This window comes from Grampus griseus, assembly GCF_964374135.1.
Source record: "Grampus griseus genome assembly, chromosome: X".
NCBI classification, from domain to species: Eukaryota; Metazoa; Chordata; class Mammalia; order Artiodactyla; family Delphinidae; genus Grampus; species Grampus griseus.
Window position 1 is genome coordinate 59,597,033 of NC_138999.1, and position 27,712 is coordinate 59,624,744.

A 27,712-nucleotide genomic window follows, 5' to 3' on the forward strand; every position below is an offset into this window, starting at 1 on the left:
TTTGACACTTCATCAAAAAGTTGAACACAGAATTATCATATGACCCAGCAATTCCAGTCCTAGGTATATATCTAAAAAAATTGAAAACAGGTACTCAGATACTTGTATTCAAATGTTCATAACTGCAATATTCACAATAGTCAAAAGGTGGAAACAACTCAGATGTCCATCAACCAATGATGGATAAAGAAACTGTGGTATATCCATACAATGGAATATCATTCAGTCACAAATTAAATCCACAGATATAGAAAGCAGATTGGTGTTTCCAACAGTATGGGATTTTACTTTGGGGTGCTAAAAATGTTTTGTAACTAGATAGAAGTGATGGTAGCATAACATTTTAAAGGTACTAAAAGAAGAGGGGTGTGGGACAGGTAATTTTGAAACGTGAATTGTAGAATTATTTTTCTCTTTAAACTATGTACATATATACACTGATAAAAAATTAAAATTATGCATAAAAAGTAGGCATAAAAAGTAAACCAGGGCTTCCCTGGTGGTGCAGTGGTTGAGAGTCCGCCTGCCAATGCAGGGGACAGGGGTTCGTGCCCCGGTCCGGGAAGATCCCACATGCCGCGGAGCAGCTGGGCCCGTGAGCCATGGCCGCTGAGCCTGCGTGTCAGGAGCCTGTGCTCCGCAACGGGAGAGGCCACAACAGTGAGAGGCCCGCATACCGCAAAAAAAAAAAAAAAAAGGAGTTAACCATATACATTTAAAAATAACAATGATAGCCTGAATTAAAAATAAACATCGATATTTGTTGGAAGCATTAATGTTCTAATGGCTACATAAAGAGCCTCACTGCAGCCAAGAACATAAACAAGTCTGACCAGGCTTTCCATATGCTATATGTATTTAGTTAAAAAGTATATAACTCACTTAACATTTAATGGAACATGCCATTACAAAGATTCCAGTAAGTCATATTTAAGGCTCAAATGATTCTGAGTTTGTAATGAAGTTGATACCCTTAAGTGAGTTAACGCTCTCCCAGATACACGAAGCAGTGGGTGGGAAGGGTAAGAGAATGCAATCATATCCCACTAGCCACAACAGGCAGAAAACTGAATTTTACTTTCAGAGGAGTAATTCATTTGTGTGCTATAAGATTAGATTTTACTATGGAAGGAGAGACGTACACAATCTTACACATATGTTTCAAATATTTGGCTATAAAATGGTAAGTTTAAGTAGGCAAGAGAATAAAATCACGGTAATAAAGTCCAGGCAGCCTAGACTTCACTTAAAAGCTTTGTGCCCCTACAGAATAGCAATGAAATCTAGCTGAATCTTGAATTAATTACTTCGAAGGGTTCCAGAGGCCCACTGGCCATTTTCCTTGTGTAAATGAAACTTTCATAATGAATTAGAACTCTACACTGAAAATAAATTCTAGAGCAAGCTAAGAATAGAAATGAAAGATAAAAGCAAGTCGAACACACAAATCAACTAATGAAAATAAAATTCTGATTAAAGTTTCAAACTTTGAGGAGAAATAGTTAAATAAGTAAACAACCCTGTTAAGAGATTTCTGCCATTAAAAATGCACACATAGGGCTTCCCTGGTGGCGCAGTGGTTGAGAGTCCGCCTGCCGATATGGGGGACACGGGTTCGTGCCCCGGTCCGGGAAGATCCCACATGCCGCGGAGCAGCTGGGCCCGTGAGCCATGGCCGCTGAGCCTGCGCGTCCAGAGCCTGTGCTCCACAACGGGAGAGGCCACAACAGTGAGAGGCCCGCGAATCGCAAAAAAAAAAAAAAAAAAAAAAAAAAATGCACACACAGACACATACATTCTAGGATCTGGCCCAGGGCTTCTCTAAATCAAGAAGTAGGAATTTTTGTACTGAAGGGACACTTGTGAACTTGTTGTCATGCAATCATTTTACAGATGAGGACAATGATTTTCAGAGCAGTGAAGTATCTTACCACTGGCCACACTAGTAAGTAGCCCCTTCTATAATATTCTACACAGATCATGAACCTTGTTTTGAGTAATTACAAGAGTCTCAAATATCAAAGAAAGTGTCTCTATGTTCTACTTACCAAGGTAAGTATATGCAAACTTTTAAATAAATGCTTAAATTACTAGAATTTTCTAACTCTCACAAAACGAAGTTCAGTTAAACAACATATCACTATGTCCCAATTAATCCAGTTAATTTTTTCACTATGCACCTACATAAGCTATACACCAAACCAATTATTTCCAACCATTTCATTATTTCGCATGATTCTCAATGATTTTGCAACACTTCCATCAAGCTCCTAGAAGTGTTGTGTGGCATACATGTACTTTAAAATAGAAGCTAATTAAGTTTTACTTTAGAGTAGGTATTTTGGTTTTTGGTTTTTTAGAACTTCATAAAATCCTATTCTAAGGAATAGAGACATGTTGACATCAAGTCAGCCATGCCTCATACCCAGTTTCTGTGTATACTTTCTCTTCTCTGTAACATAATCACTTGACTTACAGGATTTTTGGAATTTATTTTTATAGCTCTATAATTTTCCAGAGGGAGAGAGACTCTGGCGACTGCGTGGTTTCCTTGATAAGATTCTAGCAGTATAAGAATGTATTGTTCATTCACCCAGGGGATGAGCATAGAGAGTCAGAGCCCAGTAACAGAGCATCTACATGGAGTAATGGCCAGGCATACGGTGTTGGACCAGGGTGAGGAGGATGTACACCCAGAATAAAGATTCAGAGCATGAACAGGGAGAGTAGGGCACCCTCACACTGGAGAGGGTGGCAGAGGGGATGGGAGACTGGTTACATACAGAGGGACTGATTAAATAAGCAAATATATTAAGGCTAATAGAAGCCAGGTTCCTCATTACTGGAGAAGACAATTAGAAACATGGAAAGGAAGAACACTAAGATGAATACTTTGGTGTTGGACTAGAATTGAAGGTATCATGGTTTTCAGTAGATTAGATAGATAGATAGATAGATGATAGATAGATAGATGACAGATAAATACGGGTAGAAATGTGTGTATATATTACATATGTATATATTATATATAAATATATATGTATATAAACAAGTGTAAGTGTATATAATATGCTCAGTTCACTGAGAGGATCTGACAGCAGTGACACCCCAAAACAATAAGCACACCTAGTGCCCAGATTTTGGCTTCTGAATAACATTTTCCACCAAAAGGAACCAAGGCTCCTGAGAGAAAAAGAGTTAATTCCATGGCTTGAGCAGCAGAGTACAGGATGAGCGTGGAACATTTTAGTGAGCCAGAAAGGAAAGAAATGTTCACAAGTGATGGCAATATGTTAAAAAGACATAGAAGTCAGCTTAAAGGGGCTCCTAGTGGCCAAATCTGGGAAAATTTGAGTATCAAAATAAATGCAGTTACAGTTCTGAGTACGTAAGATGTAATAAACACATGCCACCCTTTCTCTCCCACTGAATGTTAACTATAAAACCTGAACTAACTTCATGGAGCTATTCAAAGTCTCGGAAGAGAAAAGAACAAAAAGCAGATAGGGGAAGAATACCAGAATTCAAAGCAACACCAACCTGGTAGTGAATTTACCATTCTTTTCCTCTGGTATACCCTAGTCTAAATTAATGCACAGCCAAAAACTAAGCAGTGAGCATTGTGCTTCAGACTGAGAAAGCATCTCTAGTTCTGGCTTGAGTTATTCAGAGAGAGTACAGAAATCCTGTTTTGGTTTTTATTTTTTCTTTCCTCCATTCTCTGTGACTCGGTCCCCAGGCAATTCCATGGTGGCAACAATGCAGCTAGGGGAAACCACAAGAATTGAAACTTTGAGGAGAGAAACCTTTCTCTCCGTTCAGGGAGCTTCAGTTCCAAGAGGATGGGGAAAAAACATTGCTTTTTTCCTCTCTGACTTCCCACTGGTTGGCCCCAGATGTAGTCTGACTGCAGATATGGAGAGTCACTGGCTGGAGGACTGAAAAGGGTAGCTCAAGGGAACCAGAAACTACTAAAAAGATGATGGAGAGGGGAGTCCAGAAAAGTAACACCATCATGTTGTTTATAAACAGCCTGAGCAAGCATGGTTCTGATCCTGATTAGCATACCAAAGACTGTGAGAACTGAACTAAGGGACAGACATCTACTAGTACCAGACTGACCAATGAGTGTCCTGCACATGCAGGACAAATCTGAATAGCACTGCACAGGCTTTGAAAACTAAATTGATATTGGAACCACAGCCCCCAGAATTTGAAAACTGTGGCATGAATTTAACCAGGTTGATTGACAGCTAAAATAAAAACATCAACATTTCTATAAAATTTAGACAAGACCCAGAGGCTCATAACATAATATTCAAAATATCTAGACACAATAAAAAACTAATCTATGAAGACCTTAAAAATCTCAACTCACATGAAAAAAGACAATCAACAGAAGTTGACAATGAGATGACACAGAATTTGGAATTACCAAGTAAGAACTTTAAAGCAGCCATTATAAAACTGTTTGAACATGCAATTATGAACACTCTCAACAGAAACAGAAAAACAGAAACTCTCATCAAATAAACAGAACAGAGATCAGCAAACTGCAAGGTGTGGGCCAACGCAGACTATGAGCAAAAATTATTTTTACATTTTGAAAGATTGTTGAAAAAGAGTATGCAACATAGACTGTACGTGATTCACAAAGCCTAAAAGATACCTTGTCCTTTACAGAAAGTTTGCTAACACCTGAAATAGAAGCTATAAAGAACCAAATGGGAATGTTCAAACTGGAAAATATAATAAGCAAAATTAAAAAACAAAAAACCCAAACACCTCATTGGATGGACTCAATAGCAGAATGGATGTGAAAAAGGAGAGAGACAGTAAACTTGAAAATAGATCAATATAAATTATCCAGTCTAAAAAGCAGACAGGAAAAAAAGACTGAAAAAAAAGAGAACAGAGCATCAAGTACCTATAAGATTATAATTTAAAAAACCCTAAATTCCCAACCATTGGTGTCCCAGGCACTTGGCTGATATGTACATGAAAATGTACTCAACATCACTAATCATCAGGATATTGTAGATCAAAACCACAATGAGATATTACCTCACACCTTTTAGAATGGCAATTATCAAAAAGACAAGAGATAGCAAATGCTACTGAGGATGTGGAGAAAATGGAATCCTTGTAATGCAATGTAAATTGGTAAATTGGTACAGCCACTATGGAAAACACTATGGGTTCCTCAAAAAATTGAAAACATAACTACCACGTGATCCAACCAAAGGAACTGAAATCATAATCTCAAACTGATATCTGCACTGCCACGTTCACTGCAGCATTAGTCACAATGGCTAAGACATGGAAGCAACTTAAATGTCCACTGATGGAAGAATGGATAAAATGTGGTATAGGTATACACTGGAATATCATTCAGCCATAAAAAAAGAAGGAAAAACTGCCAGTTGTGACAGCACTGATGAACCTGGAGGACATTATGCTACATTAAAAAAGCAGGTGCAAAAGGACAAATATATTACATGATCTGACTTATATGAGGAATTTAAAATAGTCCAACTCATAGAAATAGAGTAAAATGGTAGCTTCCAGGGGTGGAGGAAGGAGAAAATGAGGAGATACTAGTCAAAAGGTACAAAGTTTCACTTATGCAAGATGAATAAGTCCTAGAGATCTACTTTACAGCATATTGCCTGTGGTTAACAATACTGTATTGTATACTTAAAATTTTTCTAAGAGGGTAGATCTTATATTTAAATGTTCTTATAAAAATAATAATAAATGAAGAGGGTGGTAGGAAACTTTTGGAGGTAATTAATATGTTTGTGGCACAGATTGGTGGTGATAAATTCTCAGATGTATACTTACCTCTAAACTTGTCAAACTTTATATATTAATTATGCAGTTTTTGGTTTGTCAATCACACCTCAATAAAATTGTTTAAAAAAATGAAGCTCGGCAAATCCCTAACAGGATAAGTCCAAAAAATATCATGCTCAGACACACCATAAGCAAACTGCTGAAAACTAAAGACAAAGGAATAATCATGAAAACAAATAGAAAAACAATGCAGTTCTAATAAAGGAACAATAAAACCACTATATCACAACTCTAATAGGTAAAAGTAAAAGGACTGACCATACCAAGTGTTGGTAAGGATGTAAAGCAACCTGCACTCTCATATGCTGCTGGTGGGAGCATAAAATGGTTCAACCTCTTTGGAAAACACTGTACTATCTTCATAAAATGTTAAACATACATCTAACATGTGACTCAGCCATTCCACTCCTACGATACCCAAGAGAAATAAAAACATATATCCAGACAGAAACTTATACTTGAATATTTAAAGCAGTTCTACTTGCATTAGATTTAAAAACAGCTAAAAACTGGCAATAATCTGCATATACATCAACAGGTGACTGGATAACCAAATTGTGGTATATCCATATAACAGAATTTTACTCTGCAATAAAAAAGAACAAACTATTGATATGAAAAAACACATGGATAAATCTCAAACTCATTATACTGAGTGCAAGAAGCCAAATCAAAAAAAGGATAGGGCTTCCCTGGTGGCGCAGTGGTTCAGAGTCCGCCTGCCGATGCAGGGGACATGGGTTCATGCCCCGGTCCGGGAGGATCCCACATGCCGCGGAGCAGCTAGGCCCGTATGCCATGGCCGCTGAGCCTGCGCGTCCAGAGCCTGTGCTCTGCAAAGGGAGAGGCCACAACAGTGAGAGGCCCACGTACCACAAAAAAAAAAAAAAAGGATATATACTGTATGATTCCATTTACATAAAAATTCCAGAAAATGCAGACAAATTTGTAAAGACAGAAAATTAATCAGTGGTGCTTGGGTATGAAGGAGGTGGCAGGGGAGGGGGAAGAGGAGGGACAAAAGAAAACTTTTGGGGGTTATGGAAAGGCTCATAATCTTGACTGTAATGATGGTTTCATGGGTGTACACATATGCCAAAACTCATAAAACTGTACAATTTAAATGTATGTGATTTACTATACCTCAATAAACCTCTTCTGAAAATGCCAATTTCATAAAAGATAAAGGCAAATTACTAAGGATACTAAAGAGAGAGAACAACTAAATGCAAAGCATAACCCTGAACTGGATCCTGGACTGGAGGGGAAAAACATATGCTATAAAGTACAATTAGGACTTCCCTGGTGGCCCAGTGGTTAAGACACCGTGCCTCCAATGCAGGGGGCACAGGTTTGAACCCTGGTCAGGGAACTAAGATCCCACATGCTGCGTGGCCAAAAAAAAATTATTAAAAAAAATTAATAATAAAGTACAATTAACAAAATTAGAATATGGATTGTACATTAAAGAATTTATGGGATTTCCCTGGTGGCGCAGTGGTTAAGAATCCACCTGTCAATGCAGGGGCCACGGGTTCAATCCCTGGCCCAGGAAGATCCCGCATGCCGCAGAACAACTAAGCCCGTGCGCCACAACCACTGAGCCTGCGCTCTAGAGCCCGCGAGCCACAACTACTGAAGCCCGCGCACCTAGAGCCTGTGCTCTGCAACAAGAGAAGCCACCGCAATAAGAAGCCCGTGCACTGAAACAAAGAGTAGGCCCCGCTCGCTGCAACTAGAGAAAGCCCGCATGCAGCAATGAAAACCCAAAGCAGCCAAAAAATAAATAAAATAAAATAAAACTTTAGGACATGCCCTTAAAAAAAAAAAGAACTTATGAATGTTAAATCTCTTGAATTTGATCACTGTACTGTGTTTATAAAGAGGGGCTATTCTATTCTTAAGAAATATACACTGAAGTACTAAGCAGTAAAGCTGCCTGAGGAGTGCAATCTTCTCTCAATAAAGAAAACAATATGATGTATCAAAATTTACAGAAAAAAACACACGCAAATCTCAAATGATTAAAAATAAAGCATTTCACAAAATCCAACAACCTTTCACAATAAAAACACACAAACTAGGAATAGAAGGTAACTTCTTCAACATGATGAAAGCTGTATATGAGAAGCAGCTAACATCATATTCAATGGTGAAAGACAGAAAGCTTGTCCTCTAAAATCAAGAATAAGACATGATGCCAGCTTTCATCACTTCTATTCAACATAGTACTAGAAGTTCTAGTCAGAGCAATTAAACAAGAAAAAGAAACAAAAGACATCCATATTGGAAAGGAAGAAGTAAAACTATCTCTATTCACAGGTGACATGATCTTGTATGTATAAAATCTTAAAGAACCTTTTCAAAATGTGGAAGTAATAAGTGAATTCAGCAAAACTACAGGTTACAAAACCAATACACAAAACTCAGTTACATTTCTATACACCAGAAATGAGCAATCAATTAAGAAAATTTTTTTTAAAATCCCATTTACAATATCATCAAAAAGAATAAAATATTTAGGAATAAACTTAACCAAGGAGGTGTAGACTTGTACACTGAAAACTAGAAAACATTGCTGAAAGAAATTAAAGACCTAAATAAATGGAAAAACATCTCACTCTCATGGGTAGAAAGACAGTATTGTAAAAATGACACTACCCAAAGAGATACATAGATTCAACGTAACACCTACCAAAAGCCCAATGGCCCTTTGTGAAGAAATTTTGAAAACCTATCCTAAAATTCATATAGATTCTCAAGGGACCCAGAGGAGCCAAAATAATTTTGGAAAAGAACAAAGTTGGAGGTCTCCCACTTCCCTATTTCAAATGTATAGTACAACCAAGTTACAATAATCAGTGTGGTACTGGTATACAGATAGACATATAGACCAATACAATACAACAGAAAGCACAGAAATATAACTCTGATATCTATGGTCAATTGATTTTTTTTACATTAATTTATTTATTTTTGGCTGCATTGGGTCTTTGTTTCTGTGCGAGTACTTTCTCTAGTTGTGGCAAGCAGGGGCCACTCTTCATCACGGCGCCTGGGCCTCTCATTATCGCGGCCTCTCTTGTTGCGGAGCACAGGCTCCAGACGCGCAGGCTCAGTAGTTGTGGCTCACGGGCCTAGTTGCTCCGCGGCATGTGGGATCCTCCCAGACCAGGGCTTGAACCCGTGTCCCCTGCACTAGCATGCAGATTCTCAACCACTGCACCACCAGGGAAGCCCCTGGTCAATTGATTTTTGACAAGGATGCAAGACCATTCAATTGGGAAAGAATAATCTCTTCAACAAATTTTACTAGAATAATTGGATATGCACATGTAAAATAACGAAGTTAGGCCCTTACCTTACACCACACACAAAATTAACTCAAAATGGATCAAATACCTGAATTTAAGAGCTAAAGCTGTAAAACTCTCAGAGAAAAACATAGGGGAAAACCTTCATGACCCTGAATTTGGTCATAGTTTCTTAAATATGACACGAAAAGCACAGGCAACAAAAGAAACCGATAAATTGTACTTCATCAAAATGAAAAAAATTTTGTTCATCAAAGGACACTATCAAAAAAAGTGAAAAGACAACCCACAAAATGGGCAAAAATACTTGCAAATCATATAAGGGTTTAATATTCAGACTATATAAAGAAGTCTTACAACTCAACAACCAAAAGAAAAACAACCCTATTTTTCCTGAAGTATAGTTGATTTACAATGTCATCCTATCAGGTGTACAGCACAGTGATTCAGATATATATATATACATATACATGTATATGTATATATATACATGTTTATATATGTACATATATATGTATATTATATATACATGTGTGTGTGTGTGTATATATATATATATATAGAGAGAGAGAGAGAGAGAGGGAGAGAGAGATTCTTTTCCCATATATGTTATTACAGAGTATGAAGTATAGTTCCCTGTGCTATACAGTAGGTCCTTGTTAGTTATCTATTTTATATAAATAGTAGTGTGTATATGTTAATCCCAACCCCTAATTTATCCCTCCCCCGACTCTTCCCCTTTGGTAAACAAAAGTTTGTTTTCTATGTCTCTGAGTCTGTTTGTATATTGTAAATAAGCTCATTTGTATCTTTTTTGGGGGATTTCACATATAAGCAGTATCATATTTGTCTTTGGCTGGCTTACCTCACTTAGTATGATAACCTCTATGTCCACCCATGTTGCTGCAAATAGCATTATTTCATTCTTTCTTATGGCTGAATAATATTCCATTGTGTTTATATATATATAAATATATATACACACACACACACCACATCTTCTTTATCCATTTATCTGTTGATGGACACTTAGGTTGCTTCCATGTCGTGGCTACTGTAAATAGTGCTGCAATAAACATTGGGGTGCAAGTATCTTTTTGAATTATAGCTTTCTCCGGATATATGCTCAAGAGTTGGATTGCAGGATCATATATGGTAACTCTATTTTTAGTTTTTTAAGGAACCTCCACACTGTTCTCCAGAGTGGCTGCATCAATTTACATTCCCTCTGACAGTGTAGGAGGGTTCCTTTTGCTCCACACACTCTCCAGCATTTATTATTTGTAGACTTTTCGATGACAGCCATTCCTTTTTTTAAATTTTTTTAAAATTTATTTATTTATTTATTTATGGCTGCACTGGGTCTTCGTTGCTGCGCACAGGCTTTCTCTAGTTGTGGCGAGTAGGGGCTACTCTTCGTTGCAGTGCACAGGCTTCTCACTGTGGTGGCTTCTCTTGTTGTGAAGCACGGGCTCTAGGTGCACGGGCTTCAGTAGTTGTGGCATGTGGCCTCAGTAGTTGTGGCTCGCAGGCTCTAGAGTTCAGGCTCAGTAGTTGTGGCACACAGGCTTAGTTGCTCTGCGGCATGTGGGATCTTCCTGGACCAGGGCTCGAACCCTTGTCCCCTGCACTGGCAGGCAGATTCTTAATCACTGCGCCACCAGAGAAGTCGCTCGATGATGGCCATTCTGACTGGAGTGAGGTGATACCTCACTATAGGAAAAACAACCCAATTTTATTTATTTATTTTTTATTTAAACAACAGAAGAATTTTTCTTACAGTTCTGAAGGCTAGAAAGTCCAAGATCAAGGTTTAGCCAAAACTCTTCTATGGTGAAGGCTCTCTTCCTGGCTTGCAGACAGCTTCCTTCTTGCATGGTGGGGGCAGGGGGTGCGAGGAAAGCAAGTTCTCTGGTGCCTCTTCTTATAAGGGTACTAATCTCATCACAAGGGCCCTACCTCGTCTAAACCTAATTACCTCCCAAAGGTGCTATCACCAAACACATTGAGAGTTTGGGCTTCAGCATCTGAACCTGGGGCAGAGGGGACACAGTTCAGTTCACAGCATTTTGTAAAAACTGGCACCAGCAGAAATGCTAATATTTTTAATGTTCATCAGCTTATAACACCATTTATAACAACATTTAACATGATATTAATACATTTGTAATCTTAAAAAAAACCAATTTTAAAAGAGGCAAAGAACTTTAATAGACATTTCTCCAAAGAAGCTATGTAAATAGCCAATAAGCACATGAAAAGATGCTCAATGTCATTAGATATCAGGAAAATGCAAACCAAAGGCACAATGAGAAACCACTTCACACCTACTAAGATGGCTATAATAATATATATTTTTTAAGCCCAGAAAATAAAAAGTGTTGGTGAGGATGTGGAGAAACTAGAACCCTCATTCAACTGCTGGTGGAAATGTAAAATGGTACAGCCACTATGAAAAACAGTTTGGTGGTTCTTCAGAAAGTTAAACATAAAATTACCATGTTACCAAACATTCCAGTCCCAGATATATATCCAAAAGAATTAAATAAAAACAGGGATTCGAACAGATACTTGTACATCGATGTTCACAGCAGCACTATTCACAATAACCAAAAGGTGGCAACAACTCAAGCATCCATCAACTGATGAACAGATAAATAAAATGAGGTATATACATAAAATGAAATATTATTCAACCATAGGAAGGAATACAGTTCTGATACATGCCACAACATGGACCCTGAAAATATTAATGCTAAATGAAATAAGCCAGACACAAAAGGATAAATATTGTATGATTCCACTTATATGAAATATCTAGAACAAGCAAATTCACAGAGACAGAAAGTAAATTAGAGGTTACCAGGGGAGGCAGTAATGAGGGGTAATTGTGTAATGGGTACAGAATTTCTATGGGTACAGAGTGGTGATGGTTGTACAACACTGTGAATGTACTTAATGCCACTGAATTGTACACTTAAAATGGTTAAAATGGCAAATTTTATATATTTTAGCGCAGTAAAAATTATAGTAGAATGTCAGCAAATGAATATAAAAAGAAGGATGGAATTAGAAAAATAGCCAGTTGTCAACCTTCACAGTACTAATTTAGGCAAGAAGTCTCCATGGATGGTGAAAGTGGGATGAGAAATTGGATTTTACACAGTCTCAAACTATCACCTCACAAAACACTTAGGAATAACAAAGGGAAAAAATACATAAGTTTATACTGGCAAAACCTGGAAGACACCATTTTAACCAAGAAATCAAAGTTAGCACCACCAACAATAGAGTAAATTGATCCTGCATGCCACCCAATAGAATCACTTCTGTGATTTTCTAGCCCCAAATTCATAACCTGGTCTAATCATGAGGAAACTTTGAACAAATCTTAATTTGGTTAGGATGGGGGAACTGGGAAGATATACTTTAAGGGTTCAAACTTGCAACTAGTAGATAAGTTCTGGAAATCTAATGTACAACATAGTGATTACAGTCAACAATACTGTTCTATAAATTTTAAAATTGCTAGAAGACTAGAGCTTAACTGTTCTCAACACAACAAAACGATATTACTGTGACATGATAAAGGTGTTAGCTAACACTACTGCAGTAATCATACTGCAACATATAAGTGTATCAAATCAACAGGTCATACACATCAAATTTACACAATATTATATGTCAATTATATCTCAATAAAATTTCTTTTTAATTTTTAAAAAACAAATTAAGTCACATTCTACAAAATGACTGTTCTGTGATCTTCAAAAGTGTCAGGGTCATGAAAGTCAAGGCAAGAATGAGAAAGTGTTCCACTGAAAGAGACTGGTGACTAGATGAATCCTACGTTGAATCCATTTTGTGTAAAGAACAATATTGAGAAACTTGAACGGGGTCACTGGTAAAAGGGTATACAAGAGTTCTTTGTACTATTCCTATAATAGTTTTGTAACCCCTGAGGGGTGGCTGAGAGGCAGGAGGGATTACCACACCTGGAGGGACCCTCGAGGGCTTGGATCAGGGGTGAGTGCACCCAGCATTTCCCTGCTCAAGGCTGGGGAAGTCTGTCTGGCTCTCGGGCAGGGTCTTACGCCATGAGAGGCCCCCTCTGGGCCGTGTTGGTCCTGGGAGTGCAGGGGGAGAACAGGAGAGGCCAGAGGTGGAGGGGAGAAGAGAGGCAGTCAGGAGGGCCCCTCCAGGACCAGAGGAGTGGGAGAGGGGTGGAGGGCGTTGGCCCTGCCAACCCAAGCCCGGGAGACCTGCTGGGCTCCTAGGTTGGGTCCCCCGCCCTCAATGGCCCCCTCGAGGCCACGTGGGTCCTGGGGGCATAGGAGGGAGGCCAGGGAGATCAGAGGTGGGGGACATGCCAGGACCCCTTCAGTTCCTTTGAGCCTAAGCCCCACCCCCTAAACGCCCCAAGGGCCTTTTCCAGCCCTGTGGGTCCTAAGCATAGGTCCCGCCCACCATCCATCCAAACCCTGCCCCTGCTTAGGCCCCACGGACCACAGCCAAGGCCTTTTCCACTTTTTCTTTTTTCTCCTCCTCTTTTTTACTATTGTGGTTCAGTTTTACCTTCCAGTTGTTTCATCTATATGTTTATTTTTATACTCTTTCTAACATGTCTGTTAGTTTCCTAGTCTAATTTTATTTTTTACTTTGTTTTTGTTCTTTTTTCCTTTTCCACCCCATGTGGCTTGCAGGATCTTGGTTCACAAGTTGGGGGTTGGGCTGAAGTTCCTGCGGTGGGACCTCCAAGTCTGAACCACTGGATTAACAGAGAGCCTCAGACCCCAGGGAATATTCATAGGATGAGGTCTCACGGAGGTCCTCATCTCAGCACCAAGACCCAGCTCTACCAAACAGCCTACAAATCCAGTATTGGAAGCCTCAGTCCAAACAACCAGTAAGACAGGAACACAATCCGACTCATCAAAAAATCAGAAACAAACAAAAAAAACATAGACAGCAAAAAAAATACATCACAGGGGCTTCCCTGGTGGCGCAGTGGTTGAGAATCTGCCTGCTAATGCGAGGGACATGAGTTCGAGCCCTGCTCTGGGAGGATCCCACATGCCGCGGAGCAACTAGGCCCGTGAGCCACAATTACTGAGCCTGCGCATCTGCAGCCTGTGCTCTGCAACAAGAGAAGCCATGATAGTGAGAGGCCCATGCACCACGATGAAGAGTGGCCCCCGCTTGCCACAACTAGAAAAAGCCCTCACACAGAAACAAAGACCCAACACAGCAAAAATAAATAAATTAATAAACTCCTACCCCCAACACGTTCTTAAAAAAAATACACCACAGATGAAGAAGGTAAAAACCTACAAGATCAAATAAATTAGGAGGAAATAGGTAAGTAATCTACCTGAAAAGGATCACAGTAATGATAGCAAAGATGATCCAGAATCTCAGAAATAGAATGGAGGCACAGATTGAAAAAATACAAGAAATGTTTAACAGAGATGAACAACACAATAACTGAAATGAAATATACATTAGAAGGAATCAATAACAGAAGAATTTAGGCAAAAGGAGGAATAAGTGAGGTGGAAGACAAAATGGTGGAAATAACTGCCAAGGAGCAGAATAAAGAAAAAAGAATGAAAACAATTGAAGACAATCTCAGAGACCTCTGTAACAACACTAAATGCACCAATATTCGAATTATAGGGGTCCCAGAAGAAGAGAAAAAGAAAGGGTCTGAGAAAATATGTGAAGAGATTATAGTCAAAAACTTCCATAACATGGGAAATGAAATAGTCACTAAGTCCAGAAGTGCAGAGAGTCCCATAAGGATAAACTCTAGGAGAAACACATCAGGACATATATTAATCAAACTAACAAAAATTAAATTCAAAGAAAAAATATTAAAAGCAGCAAGGGAAAAACAAACAATAATATACACAGGAATCCCCATAAGGTTATCAGCTGATTTTTCAGCAGAAACTCTGCAGGCCAGAAGGGAGTGGCAGGATATACTTAAAGTGAGGAAAGAGAAAAACCTACAACCAAGATTACTCTACCCAGCAAGGATTTCATTCAGATTCGACGGAGAAATCAGAAGCTTTTCAGACAAACAAAAGGTAAGAGAATTCAGCACCACCACACCAGCTTTACAGCAAATGCTAAAGAAACTTCTCTAGGGGGGGAAACACAAGACAAGAAAAAGACCCACAAAAACAAACCCAAGACAATTAATAAAATGTCAATAGGAACATACATATCAATAATAACCTTGAATGTAAATGGATTAAATGCCCTAACCAAAAGACACAAACTGGCTGAATGGATACAAAAACAAGACCCATATATATGCTGTCTACAAGAGACCCACTTCAGACCTAGGGACACAGACAGACAGAAAGCTAAGGGATGGAAAAAGATATTCCATGCAAAGGGAAATCAAAAGAAAGCTGGAATAGCATTACTCGTATCAGATAAAATAGACTTTAAAATAAAGACTCTTACAAGAAATAAGGAAGGACACTACATAATGATCAAGGGATCAATCCAAGAAGAAGATATAACAATTATAAATATGTATGCACCCAACATAGGAGCACCTCAATACATAAGGCAAATGCTAACAACCATGAAAGCCAAAATCAACAGTAACATAATAATAGTAGGGGACTTTAACACCCCACTTACACCAATAGACAGTTCATCCAAACAGAAAATAAATAAGAAAACACAAGCTTTAAATGACACAATAGACACAGATAGATTTAACTGATATTTACAGAACACTCCACCCAAAACTGGCAGAATACACTTTCTTCTCAAGTGCACATGGAATATTCTCCAGGATAGATCACATCTTGGGTCACAAATCAAGACTCACAAAATTTAAGAAAATTGAAATCATATCAAGCATCTTTTCTGCCCAAAATGCTGTAAGACTGCCAATCAATTACAGGAAAATATCTGTAAAATACACAAATACAAGGAGGCTAAACAGTGCACTAATAAATAAGAAATTAAAGAAGATGTTTAATAAGATTTAATAAGAAATTAAATAAAATGTCAGAAATTGAAGAAATTAAAGAAGAAATTTTAAAAATACATAGAAACAAATGACAATGAAAACACAATGACCCAAAACCTATGGGACACAGCAAAAGCAGCTCTAAGAGGGAAGTTTATAGCAATTCAATCTCACCTCAAGAAACAAGAAAAATCTCAAATAAACAATCTAACCCTATACCTAAAGCAACTAGAGAAAGAAGAACAAAGAAAACCCAAAGTCAGTAGAAGGAAAGAAATCATAAAGATCAGACCAGAAATAAATGAAACAGAAATGAAGAAAACAATAGCAAAGATCAATAAAACTAAAACTTGGTTCTTTGAAAAGATAAACAAAATTGATAAACCCTTAGCCAGGCTCATCAAGAAAAAAAAGGAGGGTATGCAAATCAATAAAATTAGAAATGAAAAAGGAGAAATCACAACTAACACTGCAGAAATACAAAGGATTATAAGAGACTACTACAAACAACTATAAGCCAATAAAATGGACAACCACGAAGAAAAGGACAAATTATTGGAAAAGTACAATTTTCCAAGACTGAACCAGGAAGAATTAGAAAATATAAACAGACCTATCACAAATAATGAAGTTGAAACTATAAGTAAAAATCTTCCAACAAACAAAAGTCAAAGACCAGATGGCTTCACAGCCTAATTCTATCAAACATACAGAGCAGAGCTAACACCAATCCTTCTCAAACTCTTCCGAAAAACTGCAGAGGAAGGAACACTCCCAAATTCATTCTACCAAGCCACCATCACCCTGATACCAAAACCAAAAAAAATATCACAATAAAAGAAAAATATAGACCAATATCACTGATGAACACAGATGCAAAAATCCTGAACAAAATACTAGCAAACAGACTCCAACAACATACTAAAAGGATCATACCCCATGATCAAGTGGGATTTATCCCAGTGATGCAAGGATTCTTCAATATACGCAAACCAATGTGATACACCATATTAACAAATTAAGGAATAAAAACCATATGATCATCTCAATAGATGCAGAAAAAGCTTTTGACAACATTCAACACCAATTTATGATAAAATCTCTCCAGAAAATGGGCACAGAGAGAACCTACCTCAACACAATAAAGGCGATATATGACAAACCCACAGCAAACATCATTCTCAATGGTGAAAAACTGAAAGCGTTTCCACTAAAATCAGGGACAGGACAAGGATGTCCACTCTCGCCACTCTTATTCAACATAGTTTTGGAAGTCTTAGCCATGGCAATCAGAGAAGAAAAAGATATAAAAGGAATACAAATTGGGAAAGAAGTAAACCTGTCACAGTTTGCAGATGACATGACACTGTACATAGAAAATCCTAAAGATCTACCAGAAAACTGCTAGAACTAATCAAGGAATTTGGGAAGGTTGCAGGATACAAAATTAATGCACAGAAATCTCTGGCATTCCTATACACTAACAATGAAAAATCAGAAAGAGAAATTAAGGAAACAATCCCATTTACCATCACAACAAAAAGACGAATATACCTAGGAATAAACCTACCTAAGGAGGCAAAAGACTGGGACTCAGAAAACTATAAAACACTGATGAAAGAAATCAAAGATGACATAAACAGATGGAGAAATATACCATGTTCTTGGATTGGAAGAATCAATATTGTGAAAATGACTATACTACCCAAAGCAATCTACAGATTCCATGCAATCCCTATGGAACTACCAATGGTATTCTTCACAGAATTAGAACAAAAAATTTTACAACTGGTATGGAAACACAAAAGACCATGAATAGCCAAAGCAATCTTGAGAAAGAAAAACAGAGCTGGAGGAACAGGCTCCCCAACTTCAAACTATACTACAAAGCTACAATAATCAAGACAGTATGGTACTGGCACAAAAACAGAAATATAGACCAATGGTACAGGATAGAAAGCCCAGAGATAAACCCACACATATGTGGTCACCTAATTTATGACAAAGGAGGCAAGACCATAGAATGGAGGAAAGACAGCCTCTTCAGTAAGTTGTGCTGGGAAAACTGGACAGCTACATGGAAAAGAATGAAATTAGGACACTCCCTAACACCATATACAAAAATAAACTCAAAATGGATTAAAGACCTAAATGTAAGACCAGACACTATAAAACTCTTAGAGGAAAACATAGGAAAAACACTCTTTGACATAAACCACAGCAAGATCTTTTTTGACCCACCTCCTAGAGTAATGAAAATAAAAGCAAAAGTAAAGAAATGGTACCTAATGAAACTGCGAAGCTTTTACACAGCAAAGGAAACCATAAACAAGAAGAAAAGACAACCCTCAGAATGGGAGAAAATATTTGCAAATGAAACAATGGACAAAAGATTAATCTCCAAAATATACAAACAGCTCATGGAGATCAAAATCAAAAAAACAAACAATCCAATTAAACAATGGGCTGAAGACCTAAATAGACATTTCTCCAAAGTAAACATACAGATGGCCAAGAGGCACATGATAAGATGCTCAACATCACTAATTATTAGAAAAATGCAAATCAAAATTACAATGAGGTTAACACCTCAAACCGGTCAGAGTGGCCATTATCAAAAAATCTAGAAACAATAAATGCTGGAAAGGGTGTGGTGAAAAGGGAACCCTCCTGCACTGTTGGTGGGAATGTGAACTGATATAACCACTATGTAAAACAGTATGGAGGTTCCTTATAAAACTAAAAATAGAACTACCATATGACCCAGCAATCCCACTACTGGGCATATATCCTGAGAAAACCATAATTCAAAAACGTACATGTAGCACAATGTTCATTGCAGCACTATTTACAAATAGCCTGGACATGGAAGCAACCTAAGTGTCCATCAACAGACGAATGGTAAAGAAGATGTGGCACATATATACAATGGAATATTACCTCAGCCATAAAAAGAAACAAAATTGATATATTTATAGTGAGGTGGATGGACCTAGAGTCTGTCATACAGAGTGAAGTTAAGTCAGAAAAAGAAAAACAAATACTGTATACTAACATATACATATGGAATCTAAAAAATAAAAAATGGTACTAATGAACCTAGTGGTAGGGCAGGAATACAGACATCGAGAATGGACTTGAGGACACAGGGTGAGGAAGGATAAGCTGGGATGAAGTGAGAGAGTAGCATGGACATATATATGCTACCAAATGTAAAACAGATAGCTAGTGGGAAGCTGCTGCATAGCACAGAGAGATCAGCTCGGTGCTTTGTGACCACCTAGATGGGTGGGATAGGGAGGGTGGGAGGGAGTCTCAAGAGGGAGAGGATATGGGGATATATGTATGCATATGACTGATACACTTTGTTGTACAACAGAAGCTAACACAGTATTATGAAGCAATTATACTCCAATCAAATCTATTAAAAAAAAAGAAATAACCCGTATCACTTTTTCAGAAACCCTTTCTAGTGAAGAACAAAGGAAGCAAAATATTTCAAAGCTTGGCTAAGTAAGTATATCTGATCTAAAATATAACCTCTAAAGGATCACATGAAGTAGTAATGATTCTTCCTAGAACTTGATATAGCATATTTTCAAATGCTTGGAGAATAAAGGCAGAGATTTCACTCACCATTTTGGGCAGCCTTATCAACATATCTTTACAGCGCAGTACACATGTAGATGCTCTTTGAAAATCCTGTTGAGCAACTGCCTGGGAAAGCAAAAAAAAGTCAGTAACTGGTTAAAATGAAATAACAAGCTATTTGTCTATAAGTCAAATCTAACATATTTTTAACTGGTGTTAAAAAGTCTTAATTTCTTTTCTAATCTTCTTAGCAATGCTAACTGGTTGAGCTAAACATAACAGCCAGCTCAAAATACAGAGAAATAAGTGATAAGAATCTTGGGTAAGACAAAGTTGACACTGAATGACAAGAGTTATTTCATTTTTCTGGAAATATCAAAATTGGTGTATTATACAATCTTATGTTATTATATTATGATATAATGCCATGTCTGATAATGTTTCCCCAGCTTGAAGAGCTCTTGTATTTATCTCCACATTAGAGGAGTTTTTTACATTAAGTAGCAGTCTTTTGTCCTAAAACAGGCTCATAGTAACTTCATAGTCTGAAATGCTGTGAGCATCTGCTATGAAAGGCAGTTTAGTGCAATCCTATCTTGGAGCTAGAAGAGCTACTCTGATATTCATTACGTATAACCTTGAACCTTATGCTCTCATGGCTTTAGCTTCCTCATCTATAAAACGAGGATACTGTACTAAATTATCTCTTAAGATTTCTTTCAGCTCTACCATTCTATGACACTTAAATGAACAAAAACATCAATCACACATTACTTCCACACCTGTAGAAGAGGCTTGTTTCAGTCATTAAAGAATTTAGCTGATGAGGCATATTAAAAGAAATGTGGACATACACAAAAAAATAATTTTCTGAAGTACTTTCTCGGGGGAAAAATCCCTACATTCACTATTTTCTTTTCTTTACGTGGTGTCAAATATTTTTGTGCTTTGGATAATACAAGAATTGAGTATAGAGAAGAAAAGATGAAGAATGTAAGAAGCCAGCTTCTCTCTAGTTTTCTCCTCTATCTACTTGCTGAATCTTAAGCTTGACATTTTGCTGAGTAGATACCCTTCTCTAAGGCTTTAATACTAGATTTTGTTAAAGGAGAAAAAAAACTGTAAGCACAAGAACTTCAATAAGCCAAATCTCAATTACCTATAGAGATTACAAAATAATATTCCCATCTATACAAATAAATGTTTGATGAATACGTGCTAATTGATTCATTATTCAAGGTGATGAAAATATCATAAAAGAGATACACTGAGTGACAAACATCAATATCAGAGGAGGATGCTTTCTGTTCTTGAAAGATATAAAACAATACAAGCCTTTAACAGTCAAAGAATCCATAAAGTGTCTATCAATACTCAGATTTTACAAAGGTCCAAAGGTCTTTTCATGTTTTCCTAAAACTTATTGAGGTAGAAGGCAACTATTAAAAAACGTATTCAGGGCTTCCCTGGTGGCGCAGTGGTTGAGAATCTGCCTGCTAATGCAGCGGACACAGGTTCGTGCCCTGGTCTGGGAGGATCCCACATGCCGCTGAGCAACTAAGCCCGTGAGCCACAACTACTGAGCCTACGCTCCGCAACAAGAGAGGGCGCGATAGTGAGAGGCCCACGCACTGCGATGAAGAGTGGCCCCCACTTGCCACAACTAGAGAAAGCCCTCACACAGAAATGAAGACACAACACAGCCCAAAATAAATAAACTAATTAATTTTAAAAAATCAGAGAGAACATTTCCTGGCTGTGGTCAGAGGAAGTCCTGACTACTGAATAAAGGCACAGAGAGATGCAACACTGGTGCCTTTGAAGATGGGAGAATGAGGCTAAGAGCCAGGGAAGGCAAGGCTTAAAAAAAAAAAAAAAAACTTATTCAATGAGAAATTGATAAAATACAATTTATTGGTTTTTTCTTGTTAAAAAAGAATATATGACTTTTACAGAGATCTTTAAAAATACAGAATGGGCTTTCCTGGTGGCGCAGTGGTTGAGAGTCTGCCTGCTGATGCAGGGGACACGGGTTCGTGCCCCAGTCCGGGAGGATCCCACATGCCACAGAGCGGCTGGGCCCGTGAGCCATGGCTGCTGAGTCTGCACGTCTGGAGCCTATGCTCCACAACAGAAAAGGCCACAACAGTGAGAGGCCCGCGTACCGAAAAAAAAAAAGAATATTTTTAAAGAATAAAATCAACTGTAATCTCCAAACTCAGATGATCACTACTGATATTCGGGTGTATTTCCTTTCAAAACCATCTAGGTTTATATTTATAGAGTTTGGATCTTGTTTTATTTAATTTCTAAATTTGAATTGTTAAGTAAAGTATCTAAAATTAAACATCTTTTTCTTTCAATAACAAAAAATATACTGAGATTTTATCACAGAGGAAATAACAGGTCTAATAATTCAAGCTAGTTTTGAAAATTTATTCATCTTGTTGGGCCAGAAATCAATATTTCAAATCCAAACAATATAGAATTCCAGTAAAAGAAGTCTTAAGGAAGAGGCAGCATGATGTAATGCTGTAGAAACCTTTGGTGAGCATCATACTTACCAGTGGAGCTTTCTGAAAATCACACGCCCAGGTCCCACCACTTGGAGATTCTGAATCATTAGGTCTAGGACAATGCCCAGCCTATACTGATGTAGTAAAAAGAATATAGGATTTGGATTCCCAGCTTCCCCTCTTCTTTGCTCAGTGAACTTAGGCAAGTCACAACCTCTTTGAGCCTCAATTTCCTTAACCGTAAAATAGGGATAGTAATGTCTACCACACAGGATTGATCTTATGAGGATCAAATGAGACTACAGATATGAAGGCACTTTGTAAACTGTAAGGCAGTATACAAAAATGTTAACATATTTAACAGTCAAACCTACCACCAGTGCCAAGAATTGTAACAAAGGAATTTATCTGTTCTTGTGTGGTACTCATTGCTTGTAAAATCATATGCTAGCAGGTCTATAAAGTATTATAGCTTATACTAATGGATCAAGGAATCTTAAGTTTCCCTTCCTTAGAAGAGAGAAGAAAAACTCCAAGGCTGGACCTGAACTGCTGCTGCAAAGGATTATTGCCATTATGCAAGGAATTAAATGTTAGACAGACTATCACCTAATATGCTACTAAGTGATGACGACAACACAATCAATCCAAAGACAGTAAACTATGCTGAATGGATCCACTAAAAATTTATGCTAACTTCAACTGGACCTTCACTTTAGCTCAGCAAACAAGAATGTTACAGCCCCTAGTACCATGTCAAGTATATAGTAAATGCTCAGTAAAAATTAGTTTCCTTCTTTGTTGATTTTCTTAGGTCATTTCCCACCCAGATGTTCCGGCCCTTCTTCGTATTCTTCAAGTGCTTCATAACATACCACAACCTCCTACTGCACCTCTCCCAAAAATTACTTCACCTGCCACCTTGTTAAAAAAAACTCATGCGCTCCTCAACATCTAATTCTTCTTTGCAGTGTAAAATACCTAACTTATGTCCCTTTCCTAACCAGAGAAAATTCACAATCTTCTTAATTTTTCACAGCATAATTAGTTGTTCACCTTTTGTTTTACTGTGGAACTGGAACTTCATTCATATGAAAGCAATTATCCTAGTGTAATATATCTGCTTATACATCTGTTATCTTCCACAAAACTTACCTTAAGCTCCTATAAGAGAGGAACCACACGTTAACATGATTATTTTTTTGGCCACACCACTCACGTGGCTTGCGGCAGGGGTCCCTAACCAGGCCACATAGCAGGAGGTGAGCAGCGGGCCACTGAGCGAAGCTTCATCTGTATTTACAGCCACTCCCCATCGCTCACATTACCACCTGAGCTCCACCTCCTGTCAGATCAGCAGCGTCATTAGATTCTCATAGGAGTGTGAACCCTACTGGGAACTGCATATGCGAGGGATCTAGGTTGTGCACTCCTTATGAGAATCCAATGCCTGATGATCTGAGGTGGAGCTGAGGCAGTGATGCTAGAGCTGGGGAGTGGCTACAAATACAGATTATCATTAGCAGAGAGGTTTGACTGCACAGAGACCATAATAAATCAATCGCTTGCAGACTCATATCAAAACCCTATCAGTGAGTGGCGAGTGACAATTAAGCTCCATCTGGTGCCAGGCTTTATAGTGGCAAGTGAGTTGATGTACTTCAATTGTACAGTTGCATCTGGTGGCAGGCTTTAAGTCAGGATCCGACACTCATTTTAGAACCCGCGAGCCACAATTACTAAGCCCGCATGCCTAGAACCAGTGCTCCGCAACGAGAAGTCAGCGCAATGAGAAGCACGTGCACAGCAACAAAGAGTAGCCCCCACTCACCACAGCTAGAGAAAGCCTGCACGCAGCAATGAAGACCCAACACAGCCAAAAATAAATAAATAAATAAATAAATTTTTATAAAAGAAAGTTTAAAATTTTGGTGAACTCCAATTTAGCGATTTTTTCTTTGCTTGTGCTTGAGGTGTCATATCTAAGAAATCATTGCCCTTACCTAAGGTCACAAAGATTTATACCTATGTTTTATTCTAAGAGTTTTATATTTTCAACACTTACTTTTAGATATTTGACCATAAATATGGGGCTATATTTCTAGACTCTCAGTTCTTTTCAATTGATCTATATGTCTGTCTTCACGCCAGCAGCACACTATCTTGATACTATAGTTTTGCAGCAAGTTTTGAAATTAACAAATGTGAGTCCTCCGGGCTTCCCTGGTAGCGCAGTGGTTGAGAGTCCGCCTGCTGATGCAGGGGACACGGGTTCGTGCCCCAGTCCAGGAATCCCACATGCCGCAGAGCGGCTAGGCCCGTGAGCCATGGCTGCTGAGCCTGCACATCCAGAGCCTGTGCTCCGCAACGGGAGAGGCCACAACAGTGAGAGGCCCGCGTACCACAAAAAAAAAAAAAAAATGTGAGTCCTCCAACTTTGTTCTTTTTCAAGATCGTTTTGCCTGTTTTACGTCTCATGAGTGCTGATATGAATTTTAGGATAAGGGTATCAATATCTGCAAAAAACAAGGAAGCTGGAATTTTGATAGGGATTGAATACAATCTGTAGATAAATTTGCGGGAATATTGCCATATTAACAATATTAAGCCTTCCAATCCATGAATATAGAATATTTTTCCATTTATTTTGATCTTCTTAACTTCTTTCAATAAAATTTTATGGCTTTCTTTCACTTCTTTTGTTAAATTTATTCATGAGTATAATCCCTAAATAAAATTCTCTATTCTCAAATGACATGATCTTATACAGAGAATATCCCTAGAAATCCACACAAAAAAACTAGAAGAACTAATAAAGAAGTTCAGCCAGGTTACAGGGTTCAATAAACAAAAATCAGTTGTATTTCTATTCACTAACAATGAGTAAACCAAAAATGAAATTAAGAAATCAATTCCACTTAAATTACAACAAAAAATTAGAAATAAATTTAACAAAACAACGGCAAGACTTATACACTAAGGACTACAAAACATTGTTGAAAGAAATTAAAGAAGGCCTAAATAAACAGACAGATATCCCATGTTCACAGATCAGAAGACTTAATAGTCTTAAGATGGCAATGCTCCACAAATTGAGCCAAAGATTCAATGTAATTCCCATCAAAATTCTAGATGGCTTTTTCTGCAGACACTGATATGCTGATCTTAAGATTCATCTAAAAATTTAAGGGACCCACAACAAGCAAAACCATTTTGAAAAACAAGAACAAAGTCACAAGGCTCACACTTACTATTTCAAAACTTACTACAAAGCTACCACAGTCGAGACTATGGTATTGGCATAAGGAGAGACATATAAATCAACAGAATAAAACTAACAGTCCAGAAAGAAATGCTTAAATTTAGGGTCAATTGATTTTTGAAAAGGCTGCAAAGACAATTCAATGAGGAAAGAACAGTCTCTTTTAAAAAATGGTGCTAGGACTGAATACCCAATACAAAAGAATGAAACTGAATACCTACCTCATGTCATATGAAAAATTGACTCAAAGTAGATCAAAGGCTTAAATGTAAAGCTAAAAGCTATAAAATTCTTAGACTAAAATACAGGAGTAAATCTTCATGATCCTGGATTAGGCAATGGTTTCTCAGATATGACAACTAAAGCACAAGCAACAAATGAAAATAATAGACGTCAATTCTCCCCAAATTGATACATAGGCTGAACATAATTTCAATGAAAATTACAGCAAAAACTCTGTGTAAATGTGAACAAGATTATTCTAAAATTTATACGTAAAGAAAACAGAATTAGAATAGCTAAAATAATTCTGAAAAATAATAATAAAATGGAAAGAATGACTACACATTTTCAAGACTTTATAGCTATAGTAACCAAGACAGTGTGGTACTGAAAGAAGGATACACCCATAGATCAAAAGGAAAGAATAGAGATCGCAGAAAGAGATCCATCCACACAAGTATGGCCAACTGATAATTAACAAATGAGCAAAAGCAATTCAATGGTGGAGGGATAGTCTTTTCAACTACAGGTGCTGGAGCAATTGGATATCCATAAACAAAAAAGGAACCTCAACCTAAACCTCACACCTTACACAAAAAATAACTCAAAATCAATCACAGATTTAAACGTAAAAGGTAAAGCTATAAAACTTTTAGAAGAAAATATAGGGAAAAATCTTTCAGATCTAAGGCTTGGTGACGAGTTTTGAGACAGAATACCAAAAGCATAATCCATAATAGAAAAAAATTAACTGCACTTCATCAAAATTACTTTTGTTCTGCAATCCGATTAAAAGACTGATCAGACAAGCTACAGACTAAGTGACAATATTTACAAACACATATTGGACAAAGGACTCAAATCTAGAATACATAATTCTCAAAATTCACAGTAAAAAATCAAATAATCCAATGACAAAATGGCCAAGAGACATGAAGAGACATCTCACCTAAGAGTATATACAAATGGCGGGACTTCCCTGGTAGTACAGTCGTTAAGAATCCGCCTGCCAATGGAGGGGACATGGGTTCGAGCCCTGGTCCGAGAAGATCCCACATGCGGCGGAGCAACTAAGCCCGTGCGCCACAATTACTGGGCCTGCACTCTAGAGCCCACGAGCCACAACTACTGAGCCACAACTACTGCCACAACTACTGAAACCCGTGTGCCTAGACCCTGTGCTCCCCAACAAGAAAAGCCACCACAATGAGAAGCCCACACACCACAACGAAGAGTAGTCTCCGCTCGCCGCAACTAGAGAAAGCCTGCACACAGCAACGAAGACCCAAAGCAGCCAAAAATAAACAAATAACTAAACTTTTTAAAAAACAGAATATACAAACGGCAAATAAGTACATAAAAAAAATTCAACATCATTAGCCATTAGTGAAAGGCAAACTGAAAACGATGAGATATCACTACACATCTAATAGAACAGCTAAAATAAGTCACAATACCAAATGCTGGCATGGATGCAGAGAACGGGATCTCTAATACACTGCTGGTGGGAATTAAAATATCACAGCCACTCTAAAAAAACGTTTGAGAGTCTCTTTAAAAATAAATAGGTAGGGGCTTCCCTGGTGGCACAGTGGTTAAGAATCTGCCTGACAATGCAAGGGACATGCGAGCTGTGGCCTGGGAAGATCCCACATGCAGCGGAGCAACTAAGCCCGTGCGCTACAACTACTGAGCCTGAGCTCTAGAGCCCTCAAGCCACAACTACTGAGCCCATGTGCCACAACTAATGAAGCCTGCGCGCCTAGAGCCCATGCTCCACAACGAGAAGCCACGACAATATGAAGCCCACTCAGCACAACTAAAGAAAGCCTGTGCACAGCAACAAAGTCCCAACACAGCCATAAATAAATAAATAAATAAATAAATAGGTAGAGGGGAGCTTCAAGATGGCAAAAGAGTAAGACGCGGAGATCACCTTCTTCCCCACAAATACCTC

The 27,712-nt window shown here is 38.0% G+C and overlaps 1 protein-coding gene across 1 annotated transcript in view; it reads right to left on the reverse strand.

The window, feature by feature from the left end:
* The window catches only part of TEX11 (testis expressed 11), a gene marked incomplete at both ends in the record, with an annotated part of 320,506 nt that overhangs the window by 246,313 nt on the left and 46,481 nt on the right, over positions 1-27,712 (reverse strand). Inside the window, one exon of the mRNA XM_082682068.1 lies at positions 19,801-19,881. Within this exon, the coding sequence (XP_082538194.1) occupies positions 19,801-19,881 (81 nt within the window). The remainder of the gene's footprint in view (positions 1-19,800; positions 19,882-27,712) is intronic.